The 27,143-nt window shown below is 35.5% G+C and overlaps 1 protein-coding gene across 1 annotated transcript; it reads right to left on the reverse strand.

Moving 5' to 3' along the window:
* Positions 1-5,881: 5,881 nt before the first annotated feature.
* LOC114337358 (E3 ubiquitin-protein ligase MIB1) lies at positions 5,882-27,143 on the reverse strand. The gene is made up of 5 exons (XM_028287771.2): positions 26,439-27,143; positions 25,642-25,840; positions 23,795-24,105; positions 20,370-20,699; positions 5,882-6,605 (listed from the first exon to the last, which is right to left on the reverse strand). Exons 1-5 carry the CDS (start codon positions 26,652-26,654, stop codon positions 6,465-6,467), a joined length of 1,197 nt encoding a protein of 398 aa, XP_028143572.1. The 5' UTR covers positions 26,655-27,143; the 3' UTR covers positions 5,882-6,464.

The raw sequence follows: 27,143 nt of genomic DNA on the forward strand, positions 1-27,143 counted from the left end.
ACCGGTTAATTCTGACAGTTCTCATTTATTTTTAAATGTTTTTAAATAATATTCACTGTATTTACAGAAAAACTCAAACATTTTACAATATTTCGTGCTCCAAATTATAAAGAGTATTAAAAGGTATGTATTAAGATGATTTTAGTTCAATATAATATATTTTATAGTATAATATATTTTTATATAAACTTACGTGCATATAGAAATGCGTCCACTTAAAATTTTTGTCATTTTTGATGTCTTATATTTACTAAACCTGTTGGCCGATTCAAGTGATTTTTTTAATATGTTATAGCCTGATTCTTTAACAATACCGCTGTAATAATATTTTTGCTAACCAGTTAATTTTTTATTGTATAACGGGCATTTATAAAATAGTGAAATTAAAACTCAACTATAGCCTCAGGTTTTCTTAACATTCTGTTTTTTATTCATTCGCTTATGTTGGATAATAAAAAAAAGTTAGCTACTTTAACAACTAGATAATATGTCTTTTATCAATACAGGGTGTTTCTAAATAAGTGCGACAAACTTTAAAGGGAAAGTAACAAAATGCAAAATTTTGACCCCTGTCAAAATTTTCAATGTATTTTAAATGTAATCATTTTTTTCGAATCTTGAAAAATCTAATAAGTATTTTAATCTTAATAAGTATTTTTATTTGAAAAATTTAAACGCAGAATGAAAGATTACTTTATCACCGAGGGCCGAAAGTCCTTAGAATGAATATTCCATAGGGTGATGCGAACTTTGAGAAAAAAAAGACAGTTTAATTCGTACACCCGGTATATATACAATGAAAATTTACTTATTTAGCAACAATATTATTACAGGGGTATTGTTAAAGAATCAGGCTATAACATATTAAAAAATCAATTTAAATCGACCAACAGGTTCGGGAAATACGAGACATCAAAAATGACCAAATTTTTGAGTGGGCTGATTTCTATGCACGCAAGTTTATATAAATTTCTTTAAGTTTGGTATTTTACATACGGCATACCTACTTATAATTTTTGTTTTTGTAGATGCCAAGCCGTTGCTGTGTGCCAGAGTGCAAAAGCAATTACGATAGCAGTCTTAAAAAGAATGAACAACCAGAAAGCACTTTTTTATTTCCAAAGGATCCAAAGCTGCGAGAACTTTGGTTACAGTGTATCCACAGGAAAAATTTTGTTATTGGAACATCAGCGGTAGTATGTGCCAAACATTTTTATTCTGATGACATCGAGAGAGTTAGAGAATGGGTAGATAAGGAAGGCAACAAACATGTAGAGAAATTAACGAATCCTAAAGGCTGTATGACACTATGCATTTTCTTGTATCATTTCTAATATCGTTTCTGATATCGTTTCTTGTATACATTTTCTTGTATCATTTCTTGTACGTACATTTGTGCCCTGTATGACACTATGCAAGTTCTTGTATCGAAAATTGTATGAAATTCGGCACGTGATTGGTCGAAATTTTGTTTGTCACCCTGTGTCACGTTATGGTAGTACTGCATCTACAGACACAGCTGATTTTAAATATTTTATAAACTTTTATATAATTAACATTTTAATGTTAACCAGAATTTTACGTTGACTGAGGTTGATTATTTGTGTTTTTATTTTGTTTTGATATTTGTGCTAAAATATTTGCATTAGAATTATCTTCAGTTTGATCCAAATTAGGAACTATTGTATTTTCGTCTATTAAAAAATTATGCACCGCATGAAACCTAAATTTATAGTTTGAACTTTACTAGGAGCTAAATATATGGTTATTAGTAGAACAGTATAGTCCATACCAAACGGTATATTAAGTATCAATAAAAGATTTATAAATAATACCTACAAAAACACAAATAAATTCATCAATACATTATCCCATTTTCATTTCAGCCGCCATTATGAGTAAGTAATTTTGACATTTAAGACCCGTTTGCCATTATACTAATTTCAGTACTGATTTCAGTACTAAAAATATTGGTTAGTTGCGCGAGTCGATTTAGTATGAAAAAGTCAGTTTGTGCCAAGTTTGTGTTTGCAACTATCCGAATTGTAATCAGCAAATAGGCATGCGCTCTACCTACTAAATTTACATGAGCTTTACTCAAGGTTCATAGATAGGAGCTTTACTTTTACTAATTGAGATTGCAAGTTGCAAGCCATTAACTTATTAACAATAAAAGATGGGAAGAAGTATTTTTGCAAAACTGGCAAACTTGGCTTTTATTTCTGCTATTAGAGATATATCCACACCTAGTTTGGCTAATTCTGCCTTTATTTCTTCCAAAACTTTAATTCGTGCGTTCCTATTCTATAGAGAGGGTGCTTTGGCACATACAAACATTGATCATTGATTCGATTTGTAAAACTCTATTAATGTTTCAATCTGCCTTTTTCTCCACATGTTGAAATCACTATTATTATGTACCTATAAACAAAACAAAAGTACCTAATATACAATACAACCTCACTTTTTAATATTGTGTCAATTTCAGTACAAGAAATTAGAACATGTTTTAATTTTTAGTACTAAATCGGCGCGCGCATCTAATTTGTAGATACAATATTTTTAGTACTAATTTCAGTACTAAATTTAGCATAGTGGCAAGCGGACCTTAGATGTTTTACCAGCAGGTTTTACGTTTTTGCTCTTTGCGCAGAAATTGGCGCAGTTCTTGTACAATAATTTGTGCCTGACACAAATTCTTGTATCGTTTCTTGTATCTGTGTATGACACTATGCATTTTTTTTACATATCAGAAACGATATTAGAAATGATACAAGAAAATGTATAGTGTCATACAGTCATAAGTTAAAACCTTCTGCAGTTCCTCGCATTTTTCCAATTCAGGATGTTTCTAAATAAGTGCGAAAAACTTTAAAGGGAAAGGAACAAAATGCAAAATTTTGACGCCTGTCAAAATTTTCAGTGTATTTTAAATGCAATCATTTTTTTCGAATTCTGAGAAAACTAATAAGTATTTTTGAAAAATTTAAACGCTGAATGAAAGATTACTTTATTACCGAGGGCCGAAAGTCCCTTAGAATGAATGAAAGGTTGTTTTTGAATAACATATTTGAAACTAAAAATCACACTAAATTTTCTTAATTTTTCGCCCCTGTAACTTATTAAAATAAATATAGAAGTTTTCAGGGACTTTCGGCCCTCGGTCCTAACGTAATCTTTCATTCTGCGTTTAAATTTTTGAAAAATACTCATTAGTTTTCTTAGGATTCGAAAAAAATTAATCCCATGTATATTCTTATTGGTTTTTTTTTGTATAATAAACGTTACTTACAAGGAAGTACTTTTAATTTTATTTTGTACAAACTTCTAATTAATAATATTTTCTTGTTCGACTCAAAAAATACTATAAATTTTACCAGAATTTCTACTTTAAAATTGTGTTTTCAAAAGCGGTAGTCCGAAAGTCGGACTACGCACGTCATCAATTGCGATGTTGCCTTTTTCTCTTCATGGCTTGTAAAGTAAAGGTGGCTATGGTAGTGGCTATATAGCAAAGAAGGGTCATACCAACTCCTATACACCCAAAACGCAAACGCACCAACTCGTATAGGACCCTTTTCATATACATACCTAACTCGCATATATATCCAAAACGCATACGACCCTATTCATATACAGACCCAACTCGTTTACTTATCCAAGTCATCGAATCCCAACTCATATGCACCCAAAACGCATACACACCAAATCTTATACGACCCTATTCATATACACACCCAACTCACAGACTAAGGAAAATATAATTTATTTTACTACAAGGAAGAATATATCTAGGAATGGACTTAATAATGTCATGATATTTACTATTTACTACTATTTACTATATGAAGCCATGAGAGCCAGAGTGGCCTAACTTTACATAATCAAAGAAAATGATCAGAAGCTATCAATATCCGATTGTTTTAGTAACTGTATGTTGACTGTTAACCAATAATGATTATTGGTCAACATAAAACTACTAAAACAATCGAACATTGTTAGCTTCTGATCATTTTCTCATCATTGTAATCATTTCTGATCATTGTAAAGTAATGTTAAAATCAGTTAGGCCACTCTGGTTCTCTGGCCTCATTTCTATAAAGTATAAAACATGTATTTATACCGTTTATACATGTTAAAATTTACTAGATACTTTTAAGAGTATTTAAACTCAATTCTTTGAGATGGCTTGAGAAATCACGTTAAATAAATGAAGTAAAAGACCTAATTTAGAAAAACCGATAAAATTATTTTAAATTGAAAGAATTTGACCGAAAATTAGTTAACGGAGACAGTAACGGCAATGATCACCAAAAATAGCAAACGAGGAAGATGTTTAAGTATATACTTCAAAAAATAAAGAAAGGAAAAGCAGTTCGACCAGATGATATTCCTGGGGAAATGTGGAGAGCATTAGGAGAGCCAGGAGCAAGTTGGCTAACAGGATTATTTAACAGAATAATGGAAAGTTGGACAAATGCCAGATGAATGGAGAAGTAGTGTATTAGTATCGGTTTACAAAAACATGCGAGATGTACAATGCACAAACTACAGGGCCATAAAACTACTTTTAATTGATAGAGGGATACTTGAAGAAACCGAAATATCAAAAAATCAATTTGGCTTTATGCAGGACAGAACAACAGATGGAATTTTCATTATAAGGCAGTTGATGGAAAAATACAGGCTTGAAAAAACAAACACTCATATGGTATTCATTGATCTGGAGAAAGCTTATGATAGAGTTCCTCGAGAGATTCTGTGGTGGGCACTCAATAAGAAAGGAGTCCCTGGTGAATATATAAAGATTGTGAGAGATATGTATGGTGGTTGGGGTTGTTTACCCCCGACGAGGGGGTTGATTTGTAAAACACTATTCATTAAACATGTATTTATTTGCTAACACTAAATATACCAGTAACGAGTTGGTGGGCAAAGTCTATATTCTAACTACTTGATGTCTAAATAATAAATGATGAATAAAGAATGATCCCTGCAATACTTTGTCCGTATCTATAAATAAACTCGTAATTGTTTTGTTATGATTTTGACGACACGATTGTGACCGTGAAATACTCATAATATCAAAATCGCTGACTGAGGTGTTCTCGAACCGATTGGCATACATTGTGAAATAAATGTCACCCAGTTATTTTACTATAAACAATGTTTGCTTAAGACCTTTAAAAATTAAATCGATATGAATTGCTCTTATTTTTGAATGCTAATATAAATCCTGTACATATGTATGATGGAGTAACAACTAGGGTTAGGGCAGGTGTGGGAGAGACTGATAAGTTTAATGCGACTTAGAACAAAAACTGGAACAGTGGAGATAAGCTATCGAGGAAAAAAGTTTAAAACTTAGTAGGACAAGGACAGAGTATTTGGAATATTCGTTTAAATATAGAGTTACTACAAATAACATGATATCTTTGGGTGGTGAAATGATTCGGTATTACAGAGTAATGGGGAAACAGATGGAGATACATGTAATATAATTAGGGTTGAATAGATGATATGGAAGGAAGCGAGTGGTGTGTTGTATGACAGAAAAATTCCAATGAAGCTGAAGATAAAATCCTATAAAACAGCCATAAGACCGGCTATGATGTACGGAACTGAATGTTGGGCAGTTAAAAAGAAAGAGGAACAACGAATGCACGTGACGGAAACAATAATGCTTAGATGGATGAGTGTAGTAACAAAAAAGGACAAAAATTATATTAGGGGAAGTCTAGGGGTGACACCAATTGATGCCAAAATGATAAATCTCTTACGTAGATAATGACATGCAACGATATTTATACTGTATTAACCATAGATGCTTCAAAAGAGTTCCATTAAATTGCATTTAAAAAATAAAAGGAAAAAAGAAAACTTCAGAGTAAATAATATATTAATACAAACAACTATTAATAACATTTGTATCATTTGGGAATATACTAATAATAAAAATTACATATGAAACAAATACTTTAAAAATAATTTCATAGATAACATATGAACAACTAGAAATATTATATGATCACTTTTTTTAACATAGTACAACGAAAATTGGTTAACAATGCTAAAGATCGAGTTGGACAATAGTATTTGATCAAGTGACTGAAGGTATGAGTTTGAATTTCGCATAAAAATGTGAAATGTTGTAGACTGTACATACGGAACAAAAGAAAAGCTGTAAAGAACACAGGAAACGTGAAAAACTAAAAAAGATGGATGAAATCTGATGGTTGCCTTCAACATTGAAATAATGTAATCTTGGGATTGTACGAATACTGTACACCACATCTCAAAGAAATCAGAACAGGAACTGTAAACGAGATTCGATAACGTATATCGAAAACCAGTCACTTGACTTGTCAAATATTTCAGAGCAAACGAGAAAATATTCGCGAAATGGAAATACTCTAATAAAACCATATTTTTTATCTTTCTAGCTAAGTTAACAACAGTTTTACTCAATAAAGCAGTATCCTTTTCTCTACGGCTTTTCTGCAGATTGGACATTCAGTCATTTGGTCGCCGCACATCTGGCAGAGTCCATGTCCGCACAAGAAGATCATGTTCTTGAGTCTGTCGAGGCAAACTGGGCACATGGTCTGGAAATAAACATGCAATGTTTAGTGATAGCATGAGAGCTGTGAGACATTTTTGAGTAGGTATTTTAGGCAACCTGAAAATTTTTCAGGTGACTCTTCCATGATAGCCTAATACAAAAATGCCGGTCTGGCTGGAGGATAGCGGTTATTTCCCCAAAAATCCCCCCCAAAGTTAAAAAAAAAGGGTAAAAATTGTTATTACAAAAAATATCATTGACGTGACTTTAAAGTAAATTTAAATATTCAAATATAATAAAAATAAACAGGCCAGGCGATTTTAACTCTGCAAGATACTTGCATGGGCGCCCCAGGATTATTTTCAGGGGGGCATCTGAACTTCAGAAGATTTCATCTGAATCTGTACATGCTATTAACCAGTATAAAATATACAACTATACATATGCATAGCTATGTACATTCCTTCCGGACAGGGAGGTGCAATTGTTATTTTGACAGGTTATTTTTTAATATTAAAAATAAATATTCTAAAAAAGATAGTTTTTTTGGCGAAATTTTCCAACTGCCATGTGATCAAACAAATTACGCGTGCATATAAATGAAAAGCGCTATTTAACTTTGCGTCCTCTGTTGTAGCTGAACGAATCCGTTCGCTCGAGAAAAATCACGTGACCTGGCGACACCCATGTTGTTGTGCCTCGAAACGTTAGAGCAATGATTATATATTACAGTTTTTTAAGTAACTTTTTCTTAATTAAAGGAAATTAATACGTACTATACAATAGATTTTGCCAATATGATAGAAAAAGACTAAATATAAACTAAATTAATTCTGTGTCCGAATCTTGTACTTCTTATTCATTCTCTTCTCAGATTCCTCTTCTACATGATCTGTAAATAGTTGTAATATGTATTTAGAATTAATTAAAAATTAATTATTGATTAATTAATTGAGTTGCTACGTATTCTCTGTCCTTTTATACGGAGTCGAAGCCTGGACAATCACGGGCGCATCTGAAGAAAGACTTGCCACTGTTGAGATGTGGTGTTATCGAATGATGTAAAAAATATCATGGACAAACACGGAAACATTAAGGAAGATGAAAAAAGCAAAAGAAATACTCAACACTATGAAGGAAAGAAAAATGAGCTACTTTGGTCATATACTAAGAAATAAAAAACGTGATGTGATTGGTTATATAGGGAAAAGTATTAAGTATTGGTTATATAAGTAAGAATACGTAGCATCTCAATTAATTAATCACTAATTAATTTTTAATTAATTCTAAATACAAATTACAACTATTTACAGATCAGGTAGAAGAGGAATCTGAGTCTCGAGGGGAGTCTGACGAACAAGAAGAGAATGAATATTTATTTTAGTTCATTTTTCTTTTCATAGTGTTGAGTATTTCTTTTGCCTTTTTCATATTTCTTAATGTTTCCGTGTTTGTTACGTGTTGTGTCTATGATATTTTTTACATTATTCGATAACACCACATCTCAACAATGGTAAGTCTTTCTTCAGATTGCCCCGTGATTGTCCAGGCTTCGACTCCATATAAAAGGACAGAGAATAGCAACTCCAGAATAGCAACTCAATTAATTAATCACTAATTAATTTTTAATTAATTCTAAATACATATTACAACTATTTACAGATCATGTAGAGGAATCTGACAAGAGAATGAATATTTAAGCTCAGATGAGGAGTTTGAAGAAGAAGTACAAGATTCGGACACAGAATTAATTTAGTTTATAGTTTTATACTTTTCTACCTATATATTTATAATAATAAATTTGTTTTTTTTTCTATCATATTTGCAACATCTATTGTATAGTACGTATTATTTTCCCTTAATTAAGAAAAAGTTACTTAAAAAACTATAATATATAAATAATAATTACTCTGACGTTTCGAGGCACAACATGAGTATTGCCAGGTCACGTGATTTTTCTCGAGCGAACGGACTCACTCAGCTACAACAGAGGACGCAAACAGCTATCGGTATACGCTCTTTCTCACACTGCTGCTTACATAGCGCTTTTCATTTATATGCACGCGTAATTTGTTTGATCACCTGGCAGTTGGAAAATTTCACAAAAAAAAACCTGTCTTTTTTAGAATATTTATTTTTAATATTAAAAAATACCCTGTCAAAATAACAATTGCACCTCCCTGTCCGGAAGGAATGTACATAACTATGCATATGTATAGTTATATATTATATACTCGTTAATAGTATGTCTAGATTCAAATGAAATGTTCTGAAGTTCAGATCCTGAAAATAATCCTGGGGGGGGGGGGCATGCAAGTATCTTTCAGAGAGTTAAAATAGCCCTCAAATCGCCTGGCCTGTTTATTTTCTTTATATTTGAATATTTAAATTTACTTTGAAGTCACGTCAATGATATTTTTTGTAATAACATATTTTTACCCTTTTTTAACTTTGGGGGGATTTTTGGGGAAAATAACCGCTACCCTCCAGCCAGACCGGAAAAATTCACCTGAAAAAATTTCAGGTTGCCCAAAATACCTACTCAAAAATATCTCACAGCTCTTGGATCATGACTATGATAAAACTACCTTGATCTTATAAGTTCTTTTCTAACTAAAAACATACAGGGTGGGCCAATGAAAACAGTCCACCTCGATATTTTGCAGTATTTATTAGATTTTAAGGAAATGAGGAAACAGGTTGACTTTTGTTCTAAGGGGGATATATTTTTACGATACGTACATCTCTCATTTGTCAACCCCCTCCCATCCACTTCTCCAACCCCTTGTTGAAGTTGAATTCATCAAAAGTCTTCGTCTTGGGCGCAGCTGAAACGTTAAACGTGCTCTGATTGGGTAATTTACAATGAACTGTCAATAATTGTTCAATATGTCGATTATGAGTAAACAAATGATGTGTATATTAGTTTTTATTGTTGTGAGGGCAGAGAAAAAAGCAAGATTATAATTGTAGTGACTTTTTAAATAGTTTTTAAAAGCAACAGGTACGTAATTCACGTAATTGTAAATAATGTTTCAGTATCGTAATAAAAAATTACATAGGTACTTACCTATTTGGAAAATGTAAAATAAACCTACCTAGTATGTAATGCTTTGATTTATATAATTTGATTACCAACAAAATTTCTACCAATATTCTCTAATACCTTTCTCTTACTCTATGTTTTGTTGTATTTTAATATTTCAATTCCACAAAAATCCAACTAATTTGGTTAAATTCAGAAGCGTCAAAAGTTTAAAACGTTCAGTTGGTCTATCTTCCAAGATGTTGCATATGTCTCCGTAGCCAAAATCAAAAGATGCTTGAATTTCAAAACTAACCGCGCCAATGTACGCGGGTTCAATCCCCAATACAAACTTTTTTTATATACATTTTATGATTGTAAGTATATTATTATATAATTTTTTTTTCAGAAAATACGTATTTAGTTAAAATTTTTCCAACAATTATATTTCAGAAATTATTTGTGGCATTTTCAATGTGTTTGTGTGTGTTTTATTCTTTTATTTTTTTAATTTTTGGTATTGTTTTAATAAACATTTTTGAAAAGTAGTAAGTATTAAAATTAGTTTAATATTTAAATAAAATATAAATAAACTGTTTAAAGTACATATATTAATTTCGTTGAAATCATAATAATAGAAGTATAACTTCTTACGTGTGTACAAAGTACACACACTTTTTTGAAGATATTCTTCTTTAGGCGCGATTCGATCGAGGGTAAACTTATACATAAATCTGCGCGCCTGCGCACACAGACAGTATGTAGTTCCTTGCTAATCTTTCAAGATAGGTATTTATGTATCTGTATCTGTGCAAATAAGTCATTAAAAGAATATATTAGTGTTTTTAGTAAATGTATTATTTATTATAATTCTTGTGTTTTTGGATTGGTGTTTCTCTGTAGTAAAATAATAACATATTATGTAGGCATAACATTTTATGTGTTGTGTAATTATATCCGAAACTTACATGTCAATTATAAGGACTTCGCTGGTGTAGTTGGAAGAGCGTTAGCTCCGTGATTGGAATGACGCGGGTTCGAATCCTAGGCGATTCACACTTTTTTTTTATTTTTGGTTGTTTTAATAAAAATTTTTTGAAAGTGGTAGATAAGAAAGTTACTTTAATTTTTAAATAAAATACAAATAACCTGTTAAGTATATTTACTTCGTTGAAATTACCTATTCGCTCTGAGCGTTAACAAAGTGTCAAAGCAAAATCGACCGACCTGCTCATGGTGGCGGTTTTTTGAAATTTTATCAGGACGCTTTGTGTATGTTTAAATAAGACATTAAAAAAAATGCCGTGTCACGCTAGTGATATTATGTATTGTAACGAAAGAGTTTCGAATCGGCGCAATAAACAGTCCCCGGCTTGGGAGAATTCCAACCGTCGGAATAACAGTAGCCGTGACGTCACAGAAGCGACGGCGCTGTGAGTGAAGATCTCCAGAATATTCATTAGGCCGAGGGATATGTAGACATTTCGAGAACAGGACCTATTGGCTATTTAAGCGGAGCGCGCTGTTATTAGAGTTTAGTCTTAGCTAAAGTGTATAAAATAAATTCGTCTGTAACTTATATAAATAAAGTCGTATATAAATTACGAACCGCTAGTTTTATTGTAATTAGAAGTAATTACACTAATCACGCTACAGTTGGTGTCGGTGTTCGGTAAACTTAGTGCGATATAAATAAGTGAATTACAGAGAGACTTTAAAAGACTTTTGAACTTTATTCGTCGGGAATAACCGGAGTGCGTTAATTGTTCGTATTCGGAAAGACTTTAAAAGACTTTTGGACTTTATTCGTCGGGAATAGTTAAAGTGCGTTGATTGTTCGGTATTCGGAAAGACTTTTAAAAGACATTTTGGAAAGTACGTGTGTGCCGACCAAAGATGTTGCTACAAGAACTTACAGTAAAACAGCTCCGTGAACAGCTAGAGGAACGGGATCTGGACAGCAGTGGGCTCAAGATGGTCCTACAAGCACGACTCGAGGAATTCCTAACGAAGAACGGAGAAGACCCAAAGACGTTCCACTTCCAGTCAGCAGAACAAGCAATCTTATCGAAATTAAAAACTGTTTCTGAAACGATCGATGATACTTCTAAGATAAATAATGAGAAATTCGAAACCATTTCTCAAAAGATCGATGAAACTTCTATAAAGAACAACGAGAAACTTGAAGAAGTTAGTAGAAAAAGCGACGAGAAATTCGAGAACGTTGCTAAAAAATTTGACGAGACTTCTCAAGTAATTAAAGAAGTTTGTAGACAGAGCAACGAGAAATTTGAAAGTGTTTCTCAAGTAATTAAAGACGTTTGTAGACAGAACGACGAGAAATTTGAAGAGGTTTCTAGAACATTCGATAAGATACAGAAAAGCGTAGACGACAGTAAAGAAATGTTAGAAGATAAGATCAAACAACTAGAGACTATGGTAACCAATACGAAAGTGCTACCTTCAGTTAATGCAGTAGTTTTGGCCGTAGAAGAGAAGATCAAAGAATTAGAGAGCATGATAACCGATACAAAAGTGCAACCGTCAGTTCATGCAGTAGCTTTAGATCCTGTAGTGAAAGATGAACTACCGAGAGAAGAAATGTCGCATAATATGAGATTCAAATTACCACCATTTGATGGAAAGTCCTCTTGGTCCATATACCTTAAACAATTTGAAGCTATTGCGACCGCCAATCATTGGACCGAACAAGAAAAGGCTGTTTCCTTGACTGCTGCTTTACGAGGTGATGCTGCAGATATCTTAAGGTCAATTCCTAAGGGTCAAGAAAAATGTTACCAGACCTTGTTCACTCGTCTAGAAAAACGCTATGGAGATGCTCATCTACAACAAGTATACAAAGCACAACTGCGAAGTAGAAGTCAACGAGCCAGTGAGAATCTGCAAGAATTTGAAGCAGATGTTGCTCGTGTGGTGCGGTTGGCTTATCCGGAGGCGCCAGACAGTATTTTAGAAGAAATTGCCGTAGATACCTTCATCAATGGGTTGAAAGAGAGCGAACTACAGAAAGCTTTACGACTAGCAAGACCGAAAGTTTTAGATGAAGCACTTGCTATTGCATTGGAACACGAAACGGCTAGTCAAACTTCACGAGGCCATAGAGTAAGAACCATTGAAGAAAGTGACGAACACAACGATGAACGTCTGGAGGAAATGATACGGAGAGTATTAAGTAATCAGATGCCAAAGAGACGCGAGCCTAGATGTTGGAATTGTGGAGACGTAGGCCACATTCGTCGTAATTGTAAGAAGATCGTACAGCCGTCGGAAAACTAGAGCGGGTCGACACCAAGGGGCAACTGCCGACCTCGAGAACTAAAGCCCCCATAGTAACTGTCAACCTTACGTCCTCCGGTGCAATCCACAACTTATGCATCGAAGGTCGTATCAATAATAGATGTAAATCGTTTTTGGTGGATACAGGTGCAACTAGAACTATCGCACGTCCAGACGTAGTACGAGGCCACCATAAGTTATCACCTACAACACTAAAGCTTAGAACAGCGACTGGTGAGCTAATTAATACATATGGCGAGGCTAATATGTCGATATCCATTGGCCAGACCACAGTTGAACATCAAGTATTAATTGCCGAGATCTCCGACGAGTTCATATTGGGGATGGACGTACTAAGAAAAGTGGGGGCAATATTGGATGTTCAAAATGGAGTTCTCAGGATCAATGGTGAAGAGTTGCCCTTTCACGACGACAAAGAAGATGCCATTCGCCTACTAACTAGATCCGACGTAACCATACCCGGTAATAGTGAGAAAATTCTGATGACCATGCTTGATGGACACTGCCGAGAGGGAAGTTTAAGGATGGTCGAAGATGTGGAAAATGTCGAGTTCCTAACGGCGAAAACTTTGATAAGAGTTCGAGATGTCATCCCTGTAAGAGTTATGAACTTAAGAGAAACGGCTATTAAGTTGAGTAGAGGAGCTTTGATCGGACAGTGTGTCCCCGTGGCTTCAATTTGCTCTATGAATACCAATGAGAAATCATCGAAGTCAAAGTATCCAAAAGACCTTGTCGAGATGATCATTGAAAGATGCCAAGATCTTGATCATGAACGAACGAAAAAAGTGAGGTCTATGCTGATAGAGTATCAAGATGTTTTTGCTATTGATAAGAAGGATAAGGGCAAAACAAGCATAGTAACGCATAAAATAAATACCGGAGACGCTCAGCCAATCAGACAACGGCCTAGACGACTTCCATTTGCGAAAAGAGATGAAGCCGAAGAGATTATCAAGGATATGGACAAACAAGGGGTAATTGAACCATCGAACAGTCCATGGACATCACCAGTAGTTCTGGTAAAGAAGAAAGATGGTTCGACGCGTTTTTGTATCGACTACCGCCAGCTCAATGCGGTAACAAAAAAAGATAGTTATCCTTTGCCCCGAATAGACGATACATTGGATACTCTCTCCGGTTCTCGATGGTTTTCCACACTCGATTTAAAAAGTGGATATTGGCAAGTAGACATGGAGCCAGTGGATCGGGAGAAAACCGCATTTTCGATAGGATCAGGGCTTTGGCAGTTTACGGCTATGCCGTTTGGTTTATGTAATGCCCCTGCCACATTTGAAAGATTAATGGAGGCAGTTTTAAGAGGTCTAACATGGAAAACATGCCTGGTTTACTTGGATGATGTAATTGTGGTTGGAAGGTCATTTGATGAACACGCCAAGAATTTAATAGAAGTCTTTCAACGATTGAGGGCAGCAAACTTGAAGTTAAGTCCGAAGAAATGTCACATGTTTCGACGAGAAGTTAAGTACTTGGGACATATTGTATCGAGTAACGGTGTAACAGCTGATCCTGAAAAGATTGAAGCAATTAAAGATTGGCCAGTACCAAAAGATAAACATGAAATTAGAAGTTTCCTTGGCCTATGTACATATTACCGACGATTTGTCAAAGGATTTGCGAATATCTCCAAGCCCCTAACAAAGTTGACGGAGGAGGGCAAAGAATATATATGGAGTGAAGAGTGCCAAAAAGCTTTCGAACAACTACAAATGGCTCTGATCAGTGCACCGATATTAAGCTACCCGGGACAGGCAGGAAAATTTGTTTTGGATACCGATGCTAGCAACAGTGCCATAGGAGCTGTTCTCTCCCAAATCCAGGATGGACAGGAAAAAGTCATTGCTTATTTCAGCTAAGTCCTGTCGAAACCAGAAAGAAACTATTGCGTTACAAGAAGAGAACTGCTGGGTGTAGTGAAGGCTTGCGAACATTTCCATAAATACGTGTATGGCAGAAAGTTCCTTCTTCGAACAGATCACGCTGCTCTAAAATGGCTCATACAATTCCGTAATCCCGAGGGCCAGATGGCAAGATGGTTGGAACGATTACAAGAATATGACTACGAGATAGAACATAGGGCCGGAAGAGTTCATTCAAATGCTGATGCCCTTTCGAGACGACCATGCAGTGCAAATTGTAATCACTGTGCCAAATTAGAGGAACGATTTTGCCCCGTGAGACGAACCACCGTAGTTAATGAACAATGGCAGCCCCAACAGTTACAACACGCCCAAGAAGATGATCCATGTATAAAAAGAGTATTGGATTGGATGCGTCGAGGTGAGAGACCTAGTTGGCAAAACATTAGTGCATGTGGTCCGGAAGTCAAGGCCTACTGGAGCCAATGGAATTGCCTGATACTAAAAGATGATCTCCTGTACAGAACCTTTGAGAACGATGATGGTACAGAATCTAAGCTTCAGTTGATTGTACCTAAAAGTAAAGTGTCAGAAGTATTGCGTCAGTTGCATGACGGTACATCAGGTGGACACTTTGGTATTACGAAGACTCTGCAAAAGGTTCGAGAACGGTTCTATTGGGTGAACTGTAAAGATGATGTAAGAAGATGGTGCCGGAAATGTGAACTGTGTGCATCCGGTAATGGTCCAGTTGGTAAAAAGAGAGCACCCATGAGACAGTATAATGTTGGCAGTCCTATGGAAAGAGTAGCAATCGACATTGCAGGTCCATTTCCAGAAACTGATGCTGGAAATAAATACATCCTGGTAGCCATGGATTATTTTACGAAATGGACCGAGGCCTATGCATTACCAAATCAAGAAGCTGTTACCGTTGCAGAGGTACTTGTTAAAGAATTCTTCAGCCGATTTGGTGTTCCCTTGGAGATCCACTCCGACCAAGGGCGAAACTTTGAGTCAGCTCTTTTCCAAAACGTTTGTAAATTGATTGGTGCCAATAAGACCAGAACAACACCCCTGCATCCTCAATCAGATGGGATGGTTGAGAGGATGAACCGAACGATGGGTAAACACTTGTCCAAAGTTGTATCTGAACATCAGCGAGATTGGGACCAACACATTCATTTATTCCTGATGGCCTACCGCTCGGCCGTAAATGAAACTACAGGTCAAACACCAACCTGCCTGATGTTGGGTCGTGAAGTTCGTTTGCCCTGCGACCTAGAGTTTGGCCGCAGACCTTCTGAGGAACATGTTGCAGGCGAAGAATACGTCGACCGCCTGAAGTTACGAATGAACAACATTCATGAACTTGCCCGACAACACATCCAGATAGCCAGTGACAGAATGAAAGATCAATATGATTCTCGATGCAAGAATGAAAGCTTCAAAGTAGGTGATCTTGTCTGGCTTTATAATCCACAACGTCGTCGCGGCTTGTGTCCTAAACTGCAAAGACAATGGGAAGGTCCGTATGAAGTTAAGAAGAAAATAAATGACGTAATATACAGAATTAAGAAGTTGCCAAACGGTAAACCAAAAGTTATTCACATAAATCGTCTTGCACCATATGCTGGCTCAAATGAAACAGAAGAAGCCCGAGTCCTCCAACAGGAGATGAAAGACGCCGCACAGCCAAGTTTTAATCAATTTATGTCAAATTACGCAGCGAGAAAGAGTGCTAGATTCGGCGTGACCACAGAAGTTCAGCAAGATCTGTTTGGTGTTCCAGAAAACGTCTCTCTAGCCCACTGTGTTGCCCAAGACCTCGAGATGACCAAAGGAATCTCGTCCGTATTCAATAGAAAGTTCGGCCGCCTGGACGAGTTAAGAAATCAACAACCTAAAATTGGAAGAGTACTGCGATTGGAAGATGGTCCTCGATCTTTGCTGTATATGGTGACCAGGAAGTCTTATACGGACACGCCAAGCTACGAGAACATATGGCGTGCTCTAACTAATTTGAAGAAAATCGTGTGTAATTATGACATCAAAGATTTGGCTTTACCAAAAATAGGCCATGCAGTAGAAAATCTGGATTGGAAGATTGTGAGAAGCATGCTTGAGGTGGTCTTCAGAGAAACTGGCGTACGAATTACTGTGTGTTGCATGAACCCGAAGATGTCGGATCCTTCAAAGACAGTAGACTGTTATTTCTTCTTGAAGGGTGTATGCAAAGCTGGAGAGTCGTGTAGATTCCGCCATCCTGAGCCTTCATCTAGAGTTGCTGATCGGGACGCTCAGATCTTAAGAGGGGAGCAGTGTAACGAAAGAGTTTCGAATCGGCGCAATAAACAGTCCCCGGCTTGGGAGAATTCCAACCGTCGGAATAACAGTAGCCGTGACGTCACAGAAGCGACGGCGCTGTGAGTGAAGATCTCCAGAATATTCATTAGGCCGAGGGATATGTAGACATTTCGAGAACAGGACCTATTGGCTATTTAAGCGGAGCGCGCTGTTATTATAGTTTAGTCTTAAGCTAAAGTGTATAAAATAAATTCGTCTGTAACTTATATAAATAAAGTCGTATATAAATTACGAACCGCTAGTTTTATTGTAATTAGAAGTAATTACACTAATCACGCTACAGTATTAATATAAACAGAAAATAAAAACGCACTTAATCTGATATAAATTCTTCTATTTCCAATCTTGATTATCAGTTTGATTTTGTATACATAACCTCACTATCGCAGTTTATGTCAATAAATCTTTATTAACGAAAAAGAAAATATTTTTGTTGCACTATAGATTACAGTATAAATTAATAACTAATGAATTCTAACAATTGTATTCGGTTATTATCACTACAAAATAAAATATTCAAGTTTAACAAAATAATCCCATAAGACTCAATGTTAAAACGTCCTGACAAAATCTGACAGCGTGTCACGTGACTGTAAGTAGAGGGGAGACGCACGGAGCCAATATAATAGAAGAATATCTTCTTACGTGCGTACAAAGTACACACATTCTTTTTTTTTAATAGGGAATATACCATGTGCGGCACATCATTAGAAGGGTATTTACATGGAGTATTCAGACATAACGATTGACAACGATTTTTTTTTCGATATTTGCACCGTCTTTGCAAAAAAAAACTTTAATTCATTTGAAGTACAACACCCCTTAAAAATGAAACCTAACGCCAATGGTTTGCTAATATTGAACAATTATGTTTATATTTTTGTACAATTTAGAATTTAACTTAAGTGTTAAATGTGGCAACAATGCTTTCCATATTATTGACAGCGCTAGTGCGGGGTGGCAACTCTGTCTCTCGCGAACTGACAACGACAGGCAGTGCAACAAGAAAGAAGATTCTCTCTGATTTAACCTGAAAAACGAGAAGCCATGTGCATTGTTAACTACATTCGCTCTCGAGAGATTTTTTTTGACACATTCGGAATAGGAAACATACAATACAAAAATTCCTACCTCACACTATTAACTGCTAAAATCAACTCAAATCAACTTAATCTTTCATTAAAAAAAGAAGAATTATTAGAAATAGTGGGAGTGTCTACTAATCTCATACAATTTTGTGAAGTTTATTTCTACAAAATATTTTTATTTTGTACAATAAATAATTTTCTCATTTGTTATCAATACCATTATAATGGTGTAAATAAATAATTATTGATTGGCGTAAGGTTTATGTTATTTTTATGTCTGTTTACTATTAATAATATTGGATATTAGCAGGTGCGTTGGTTTTGTAGTAATTTCCAGTCACTTCTGACAACTGAACTTTTCAAAAAAGAAATTACTAACGTCAGTGTCAAAGTGAATGTCGATAGAGCGAATTTAGAATAAAAGCTAAATGTTTGATTCTATGTATTTAAGTAAATTTGATTTAATGAAGTATTATTTTTGCGATTACTACAGTCCATTAAATCGAATTAACCAAATATGTCATTTTTTTTCATGGACACCATTTTGAATATGTAATTAATTAATTCGATATTAATTTAAGTAAATTTTTAATGCATAATAACTTCTAATTTATTTAATTTTCGTTACGTGACAATTAATTTATTGGTTTTGCAGTATTTGTTTTAATTCACTTTTGATGTGACAGAAAAAATGACATATTAGCAAACCATAGACGTTACGTTTCATTTTTAAGAGGTGTTGTATGTTAAATGAATTAAGCTTTTTATGCAAAGACAGTGCATATATTGAAAAAAAATCGTGGAAAATCATTATGTCTGAATACTCCCTGCAAATGCCTTTCTAATGATGTGCTGCACATGATATATTCCCTATTTAAAAACAAGGAGTTCTGGAAGTGGAAGGGAGGGGGTTGAGAAATAGATATATTGTAACGTTTCAATCAGCCGATTGAACGCTACACCAAGCTCCGCTTGGTATTTGTCCCTCGTAATATATATTTCTACAAGCGACCCTACTATCGTCAAATTAATTTGTCGAATTCTTCTAAGGTATTTAAACCGATACAAATTTGTACCTGAGCTTTTTCCATTACCACGTAAAGGAGTGACAATATCGCATAAATTATTGTGTTCGTGCTTAGGCCGTTAAACATACGGGTAAGTTTGATTATAATCTAGTTTTAAGTCTCCAGCAGATACCTACTTTCCTCCTTGAAATAAAGCATAAAAACTTTCCTAATATTATTTCTTTTGATTGGTATATATTACTTTATTTCTTGTACACATAGTTATAATATTTTATTTCTTTCTGTTTCTATTTTTTTTTTTATATAATGCCTCGCTGTAATCAGAGATTTTGTTGAGATCGTATTTCTTTGGATACTCAGCTTTATTTCTGATCGGCCTGTTCTTTTGGGAGAAAACTAATCTTTGTATGAATTTTTCTAGCCCCTACCTTGGGAATAAAGCTGCAGGCGAACATTACATACACAGTATCCTGGATCCAACTACTGATGCATCAGAAGAATGGCTTCAACAAGATACCCCTAGAATTCCCACAACTACTGACAGCAACAGAAAGTTCTGCAGAGATTGGAGACCTCCCAAGGGAACTGTGTGACTTCGACAAGATTAAAGCTGAGTACCTTTTTTTACCTTTATAACTTTTATACCAATGACCAGCAGGGTCTCGGTCACAATTTCAGAAAATTAATTTGATTGCCTGTACATAATAGACTGATTTTTGTTAATTTTTTTTATCTGAATCAATAGTGTATATAAAATGATTTGGTAAACTTTTTATTTCTTGTACCTTTCTGGGATGGGTGTGAGGGAAGAATGAACAGGGAACGAACCTAGGGCTGATCAGTCGGGCAGAGCACCATTCTGATGGATGAAATGGTGGACGTTTTCCTTTTGAATATCCTAAGGGATGTTCGATGAATTCCTCCCCTCGTTTCTCCCAGCAGTGTGGTGTTGCTTAATGCCCTAGTCTTGCTATGATCAAGACGTTACAATATGTATCGTAAAAATGTGTCCCCCTTAGACCAAAAATCGGCCTGTTTCCTCATTTTCTTAAAATCTAATAAATACTGCTTTCATTGGTCCACCCTGTATGTATCGCTTACCTGTTCCTTAATATCTTGTAACTGCTGCTGCAATTTCTGTATATCGTTAGTACCAATAGTATCTCGTCCTCCGTTGTTCATTATAGGCCCTTGTATCACTGGAATTTCACTCGTTGATGGTTTGCTTTCTTCTTCCACATCAGCTTCTACTTCGGAAATAGTACCCAGACCTCCTGCACATACAGCTATCGGTACCATTTGTTCGATTTGTGCTCTGCATGTCACACACTTCTTCATTATCTGCGAGCAGCTTTCACACGCACACATGTGGTTGCAAGGTTTGAAGAGGACTGAGGACTTTTTGTCAGAACAGACTAGGCATTCTTCGATCTGAAAATGAACATTATAGTTGTTTGAATTTGTGGTGTTTTGTATACATTTTCATTTTTTTAGGTTCTTTAATTTAGACCTTTCAAATAAACTTACAGAATTCCTCAACGAATTTAAAAATATGTTTGCACTTGCACAATTAATAAACCAAAACAGCATGATACTAAGCATGCTTACAACAGTGATAAATAGAACGTCATAATGGTTAACTCACTTAGAATAGCCGAGTGGAACGCAAATGGTCTAACAAACCATGTGCAAGAAATTATACTATTTCTAAAATTAAACAACATAGACATCCTGCTTATATCCGAGAGTCACACAACTGAGAGGTATTTTATAAAAATTCCACACTAGTCTTTCTATTACGCAAACCATCCAGATGGAACATCCCATGCTGGTTCAGTTGTAATAATTCGTAAAGCTATAAAACACTACGAACTTGCTCCATATATCACCAACAAAATTCAGAGTACTATCATAAAAGTGCATGCGCTCACCTTTCCATTAACAATAGCTTCTATCTACAGCCCACCACGCCACACCATCAATCTGGAGGAATACAGAGAGTTTTTTTAACAACTTGGCTCACATTTCCTAGTGGCAGGGGACTCGAATACAAAACGTACAACCTGGGGAGGAAGACTGATATCTCCAAAAGGCAGAAATCTATTAACGATCATACAAGATAATAACCTGAAATACCTAACAACTGGTACCCCCACATACTGGCCCACTGATAACAACAAAATTCCTGATCTGTTAGACTTTGCTATAACTAAGGGAATACCTGAAATACTCATCGACATCACCCCCAGTTTTGATCTACATTCGGACCACAGTCCCATCTTGATTACCTTAAGTACCAATATAATTTGGAAAACTCTTGCACCAAGGCTATGTTCCAGTAACACGAATTGGGTTCAATTCAAAGAAGAAATCAATGAAAAAATATCTCTTGACATTCGACTCAAGCACAAAAACGATATTGAAGAAGCTGTAAAATATTTAACGGAACAAATACAACAGGCCGCTTGGAAAGCTACTCCTGTAAAGGAAAAACCATTGATGAAAGGTGTAGTATACCCCTCCACATTAGAACACTAGTAGAAGAGAGAAGAAGAGCCCGCCGCAAATGGCAAAGAACAAGAAACGCGATAGATAAAACAAATCTAAACAGGCTCACACACATGACTTCATTCCGCTATCCAAACAGCCAAAAACGAATCCTTTGAAAGATATGTCACAAACCTTTCTCTTGACGACAACTCTCTTTGGAAAGCCACAAAGAAATTCAAAAAGCCGGTAGTCATGAAATCACCAATTAGGAAAAATGATGGAACCTGGGCTCGATCAGATATAGAAAAATCCAACAGATTTGCAGAACATCTATCAACCGTCTTCTCCACCCCCCAGGCCAACGATATTAACGACGAGAAAATTAGAGACTTCCTCAATGCATCCTGTCAGCTATCATTACCACTAAAATTCTTCTCACCAAACGAAGTCCGTACCGAAATCAACCTGCTTAACCCTCATAAAGCTCCAGGATTTGACCTTATAACTGGCGAAATCTTAAAAAAAGTCACAAGAAAAGGTGTCGTCTTAATAACCATTATTTTTAATGCCTCCTGAGACTATGCTATTTTCCAGTGCAATGGAAGTATGCACAAATTATAATGATACCTAAACCGGGTAAACCTCTAACTGAAGCCAGTTCGTACAGACCAATAAGTCTCCTTCCGACTTTATCAAAAGTCTTCGAAAGGTTAATCCTTAACAGAATAGAAACAATAATACCTATAGAAAACCTTATCCCAGATCATCAGTTTGGTTTTCATTCAAATCACTCAACCATACAACAGTGCCATAGATTAGTCAACAAAATAAAAGAGAGCCTAAAAGGGAAACAAATATGTCTATCAGCATTCCTCGATATATGTACAGCAAGCATTTGATAGAGTGTGGCACGAGGGTCTTCTCTTTAAAATAAAAACTCAGCTAACTGACCAAATCTACCTCCTCCTTAAATCATACTTGTCTGACAGATACTTCCAAGTTAAATACGAAGGTACTCTATCCAACTACCACCAAATAAAATCCGGAGTACCTCAAGGCAGTGCACTTGGCCCATTCCTTTAACAAATCTTCACTGCTGATATTCCTATTAGCGAAAATACACTAATGGCAACATTTGCGGATGACACTGGTATACTAGCATCAGACATCAACGAAATATTAGCATTTATCAAATTGCAAAATCATCTCAATGAACTAGAAGACTGGCTTAAATGCTGGAAAATAAACGTCAACACAAAGTCTTGTCAAGTAAATTTCACAAATCGAAGAATTAGATGTCCTACTACACCTAAATAATTCACCTATACCAATAAAAACAGAAGAGAAGTACCTGGGCCTTCATCTAGACGAAAAACTTACTTGGAAATCACATATTGCAGCCAAACGACGACACCTCGACCTAAACGTTAAAAATATGAGCTGACTAATCAACAGAAGATCGCAACTTTCATTAGAAAACAAACTGACAATCTATAAAACAATCCTCAAACCAGTGTGGACATACTTAATCGAGCTGTGGGGCTGTAGCAAACCATCCAACACCAAAATACTACAGACATTCCAGTCAAAAACTATTCGTATGTTAGCTAAAGCCCCATGGTATGTGTCAAACCAAACCCTTCATGCAGACCTCAACATCCCCTTCATCAATGATGTGATTGCTGACCACTCCAGAAGATACATGAATCGCAGCGCAGACCACCCAAAATATCTCATAGACGAATTATTCAACCCCCGCACTGGTTGACAGACGTCTGAAAAGACTTTGGCCAGAAGACCTAGCTGCTAGGTAAATTCCAGAGAGTCGTCAATGGATGAGACCTGCCACAAGCCAAGAACATACATCCTATTTACTTATTACTGTATTGAAGAAGATTGTAAATTAACAATAAATAAATAAATAAAAAAAAATTTTTTTGAGGTTATGACAAGTGGCAGGATGCCCCTTACTAAGTATAATACATTTAAAGGGAATCTGCATTTAGAAAAGATTTTTGAACAGACGATTCTCTTACCTTACTTCTAGTGACGACAGATTCTCTGCAAATCAGGCATTTCTTAACTCTTGGTGCACACGCTGAACAGCAAGTAACATGACTACAAGGCTGGAAGAGAATGTCCCTCTTGGCATCCGAACAGACCAAACACTCTTCTAATGTCGAGTTACTGTTGGAGTTTTGAGTGTTCTGGTGGGAGCCCATGTCCATTTCGCCGCTCTGTTTCTCTTTGTGGCATTTGGTCAGAGTCTTGCAGAGGTTAGGGTCTGGACATAAGTCCAAGGGTGTTTGTCCTTTCTTGTTCTTGATGGTTAGGTCAGCTCCATTACCTTTTGAAAATATGTGATAGTAAGTATTGAAAATGGTAGGTTTTTTTTTAACCAACTAAGAGGCGAAAAAGAAGAAGAAAAGAAAAAGAAAGAGAGCAAACAAACATATACATCGAGGACAATCTTATAGAGTACAGGAAATACTATAGAGTACAGGAAACCTATTCCAGGCTTTAAGAAGAGGATTCCTCAACAACAAAGAAATATAAAGGAAAACGAAGATGACAATATATGCAACAATATATAGTCCAATGTTGACATATGGAGCAGAAAAGTGGATCTTAAACAGAAGACTCCAGAGTAGGATACAACCAGTAGAGATGAAATACCTCAGAAGGACGATAGAGGTAAGAAGGACAGATAGACTCAACAATGACGAAATAAGAAACAGACTTCAAATCAAATCTTTAATTGACACAATAAAAGACACAATTAGTATGGCTCAGTCATATGGCACGAATGGACAGTAAAAGGCAACTGAAAAGAGTGTGGGACGCTAAATCAATAAGGAAAACAGAAGAGGCCCACTGATATAGGAGTGGAACAGCCACATAATAGAGATATTACAAAATAATGGGAAATGTTGAGAAGAACCAACACGAAGAACAGCAAAGAGTGGAGAAAATTAATCAAGCATCTTCCTGAACACCTAACGGTAGAAGACGAACAACTATGTATGTATGTAAAAAAAGAACTTTATCTACTCTATGTCATATTATGTATAAGTTTTTAGTTTGTGAAAACTGTCATTATAGATAGCAGTGCGTGAAGTGTTTAAAGTGTGCGTGAAGTAACAATGAATTTTAAATGGGACTTACTTTTTCGCACTGTTTTTGACACACTTTCATATAATCAAATATCCTTAACTTTCGCGTTGTCATGGTGATGACATAATGAGCAATAAATTACGACAAAATTTTGACAGTTTTGTGGTTTGAAAGAAGTTACGATTTGTAAATGTCAAAGTTCTAAAAATTGTAGAATAGAAATACATTCCAGTGACGAAGAGTTACAGTTTTTTTATTCGTTCATCATAGATAAAATACTGTATGAAACTGTGCATGAAGTACTTTTTGCGAACTTACGCCATGTATAGCACTCGCTCCGTTCATGAAGTATGCAAAAAGCATACTTCATGAACTGTTTCATAAATAACTATTGGATTATTAGGCGAGCATCAAAAACCATTCATCCACTTATTTATATATACAAATTTGATCTAGATGAGCCCCAATATATTGAAATAAATTATAAGACTATAAAGACTGAAAAATCAGTCCAAAGGAACAAAAAGTCCCAAAAATGAATAAAACAACCAAACAAGGGATTTTTAACGAATTTGAATGAAAATATACACTATCAGCAATAATTTGTTTAATACTTGAAGCAAAAGTATCTAAAACTGCAGACTAAAGATGAATCAGTATCAGATCATTTATAGAAAGATTTTATTGTCAATTAAACCAGACTATAAGTATAAATTAAACTTTCAGAACAACACAATCCAACAGAACAACCAAAACCCAGTTATCTTACCTGCCAAAAAGCAAGCTATGCTCGCTGATGACTTTTTGTCTGATCCTTGTGTTCCCAGTCCCATAAGCAGTTTCCCCACGTCCTGGACATCTTGTAGTTGACGTAGTTGCGAAAGAGTGTGGTGACGTAAGGCTTCATGTAGTGGAGTGTCCCCGTCTTTGTCTGCTACATTCAAATTAGCTCCCTCCCTCACCAACAGCTAGAAAAGTTAATGAAGCTAAGCGAAAACAACCACTGTAAGAGTTCCAATGATAATTTTTATTTACTGTCATCTAAAAAATACACAGCGAATACAGAACTCTGAAAACAATGTTATCTATAACATTGGAGGAAAGTAAGGAAACAGAAAATCAATAAAAATGAAAGACAATCTGGTGAAAAATACAAAAAAACTAAATGGGCAGGAATTATGAAGTAAAGATTGGAAAGAAGGTAATGTAAGGAATTAGTCCAGGGACCAGGGTTGTTTTGTGGCAGATCGAAGTTTACAGAGTTTCAGAATTAGCAAAATTATGGCATTTCAGCAATTTTTCACTTGTCAGTTGGCTGTATTTTAACTAAAATAACTTTATAATAGGTCAAATTAAAGGAAAAAGGTCAAATTAAAGGAAAAACTACCAACTTTAAAACTAAACCTTAAGAAAAAGCTGGAGTATTCTGAACATGTAATGTAAAATAGCAGGCAAACACAGTTCGGGACAAAGAACAACTTCATGGTTGAAGAATCTCATGGTGAGATTGGTATGGCATTGATACAGGCATGCTATTAAAACAGCCCTGCTCCTTAGATAACTTACCCTGACAATTTGAGTGTGTTGTCTTTCCACAGCAAGATGAAGCGCAGTCTGCAAGTTAACATTCTGTAGGTCCATATTGGCTTTTCCGTTTAACACCAACTGTTCAGCTACTTCAACATGGTTGTTTAAGGCAGCTAAGTGGAGAGCAGTGTACCCATCATCCTTCTTCTCGTCTACTATCCACGGCCTTGGTAGTTTCGCTAGCAAAATTTTCATTGCGCTATATGACAGACAGAAATAAGCAATTAAACAAAGTAGGAAATAGGTTGGTTTGGACGATAATTACCTTTACCTTTGGAGATGTGGAATTGTCAAATATATCTAGAACATACAAATGCGGCTATGCTTGAAAGAAAGGTGAACTGAAAAACCTCATTTTTATTAATTTAATTCGTTCGAAAAGATTTAATTCAATAATAATTGAAGACAATCATTATGATTATGAATTAATGAATCACTTTGTCATGTTAAAGGACAAACATAGAAAAGAATGTTAAAAAAAGAAAAAACGCCAAAAGTTAAGTTCGCCCTTTTTGCACGCATAGCCTCAAATATTCTGAAAAGAAAAACATTAGAAACCTGAAAATCATGTTTGTGTGTGGACCTTATATTTTTTAAAAATCAAGTTATATGTTTAAATAAAGTGTTTTGAACAAAAAAATGTACTCTTTTCCACACCACCCAAGAGGTAGAGTACCAGGCGCA

This window comes from Diabrotica virgifera, chromosome 9, assembly GCF_917563875.1.
Source record: "Diabrotica virgifera virgifera chromosome 9, PGI_DIABVI_V3a".
Lineage (NCBI taxonomy): Eukaryota > Metazoa > Arthropoda > Insecta > Coleoptera > Chrysomelidae > Diabrotica > Diabrotica virgifera.

Excerpts from the sequence above, each read along its gene's own strand:
- LOC114337358 (XM_028287771.2), bottom strand. The coding sequence starts at position 26,654 with ATGAAAATTTTGCTAGCGAAACTACCAAGGCCGTGGATAGTAGACGAG. Across the intron at positions 25,841-26,438 it reads AACACACTCAAATTGTCAGG|CTGTTGGTGAGGGAGGGAGC; the intron begins GTAAGTTATCTA and ends TAACTTTTCTAG. Across the intron at positions 24,106-25,641 it reads CATAGCTTGCTTTTTGGCAG|GTAATGGAGCTGACCTAACC; the intron begins GTAAGATAACTG and ends TATTTTCAAAAG.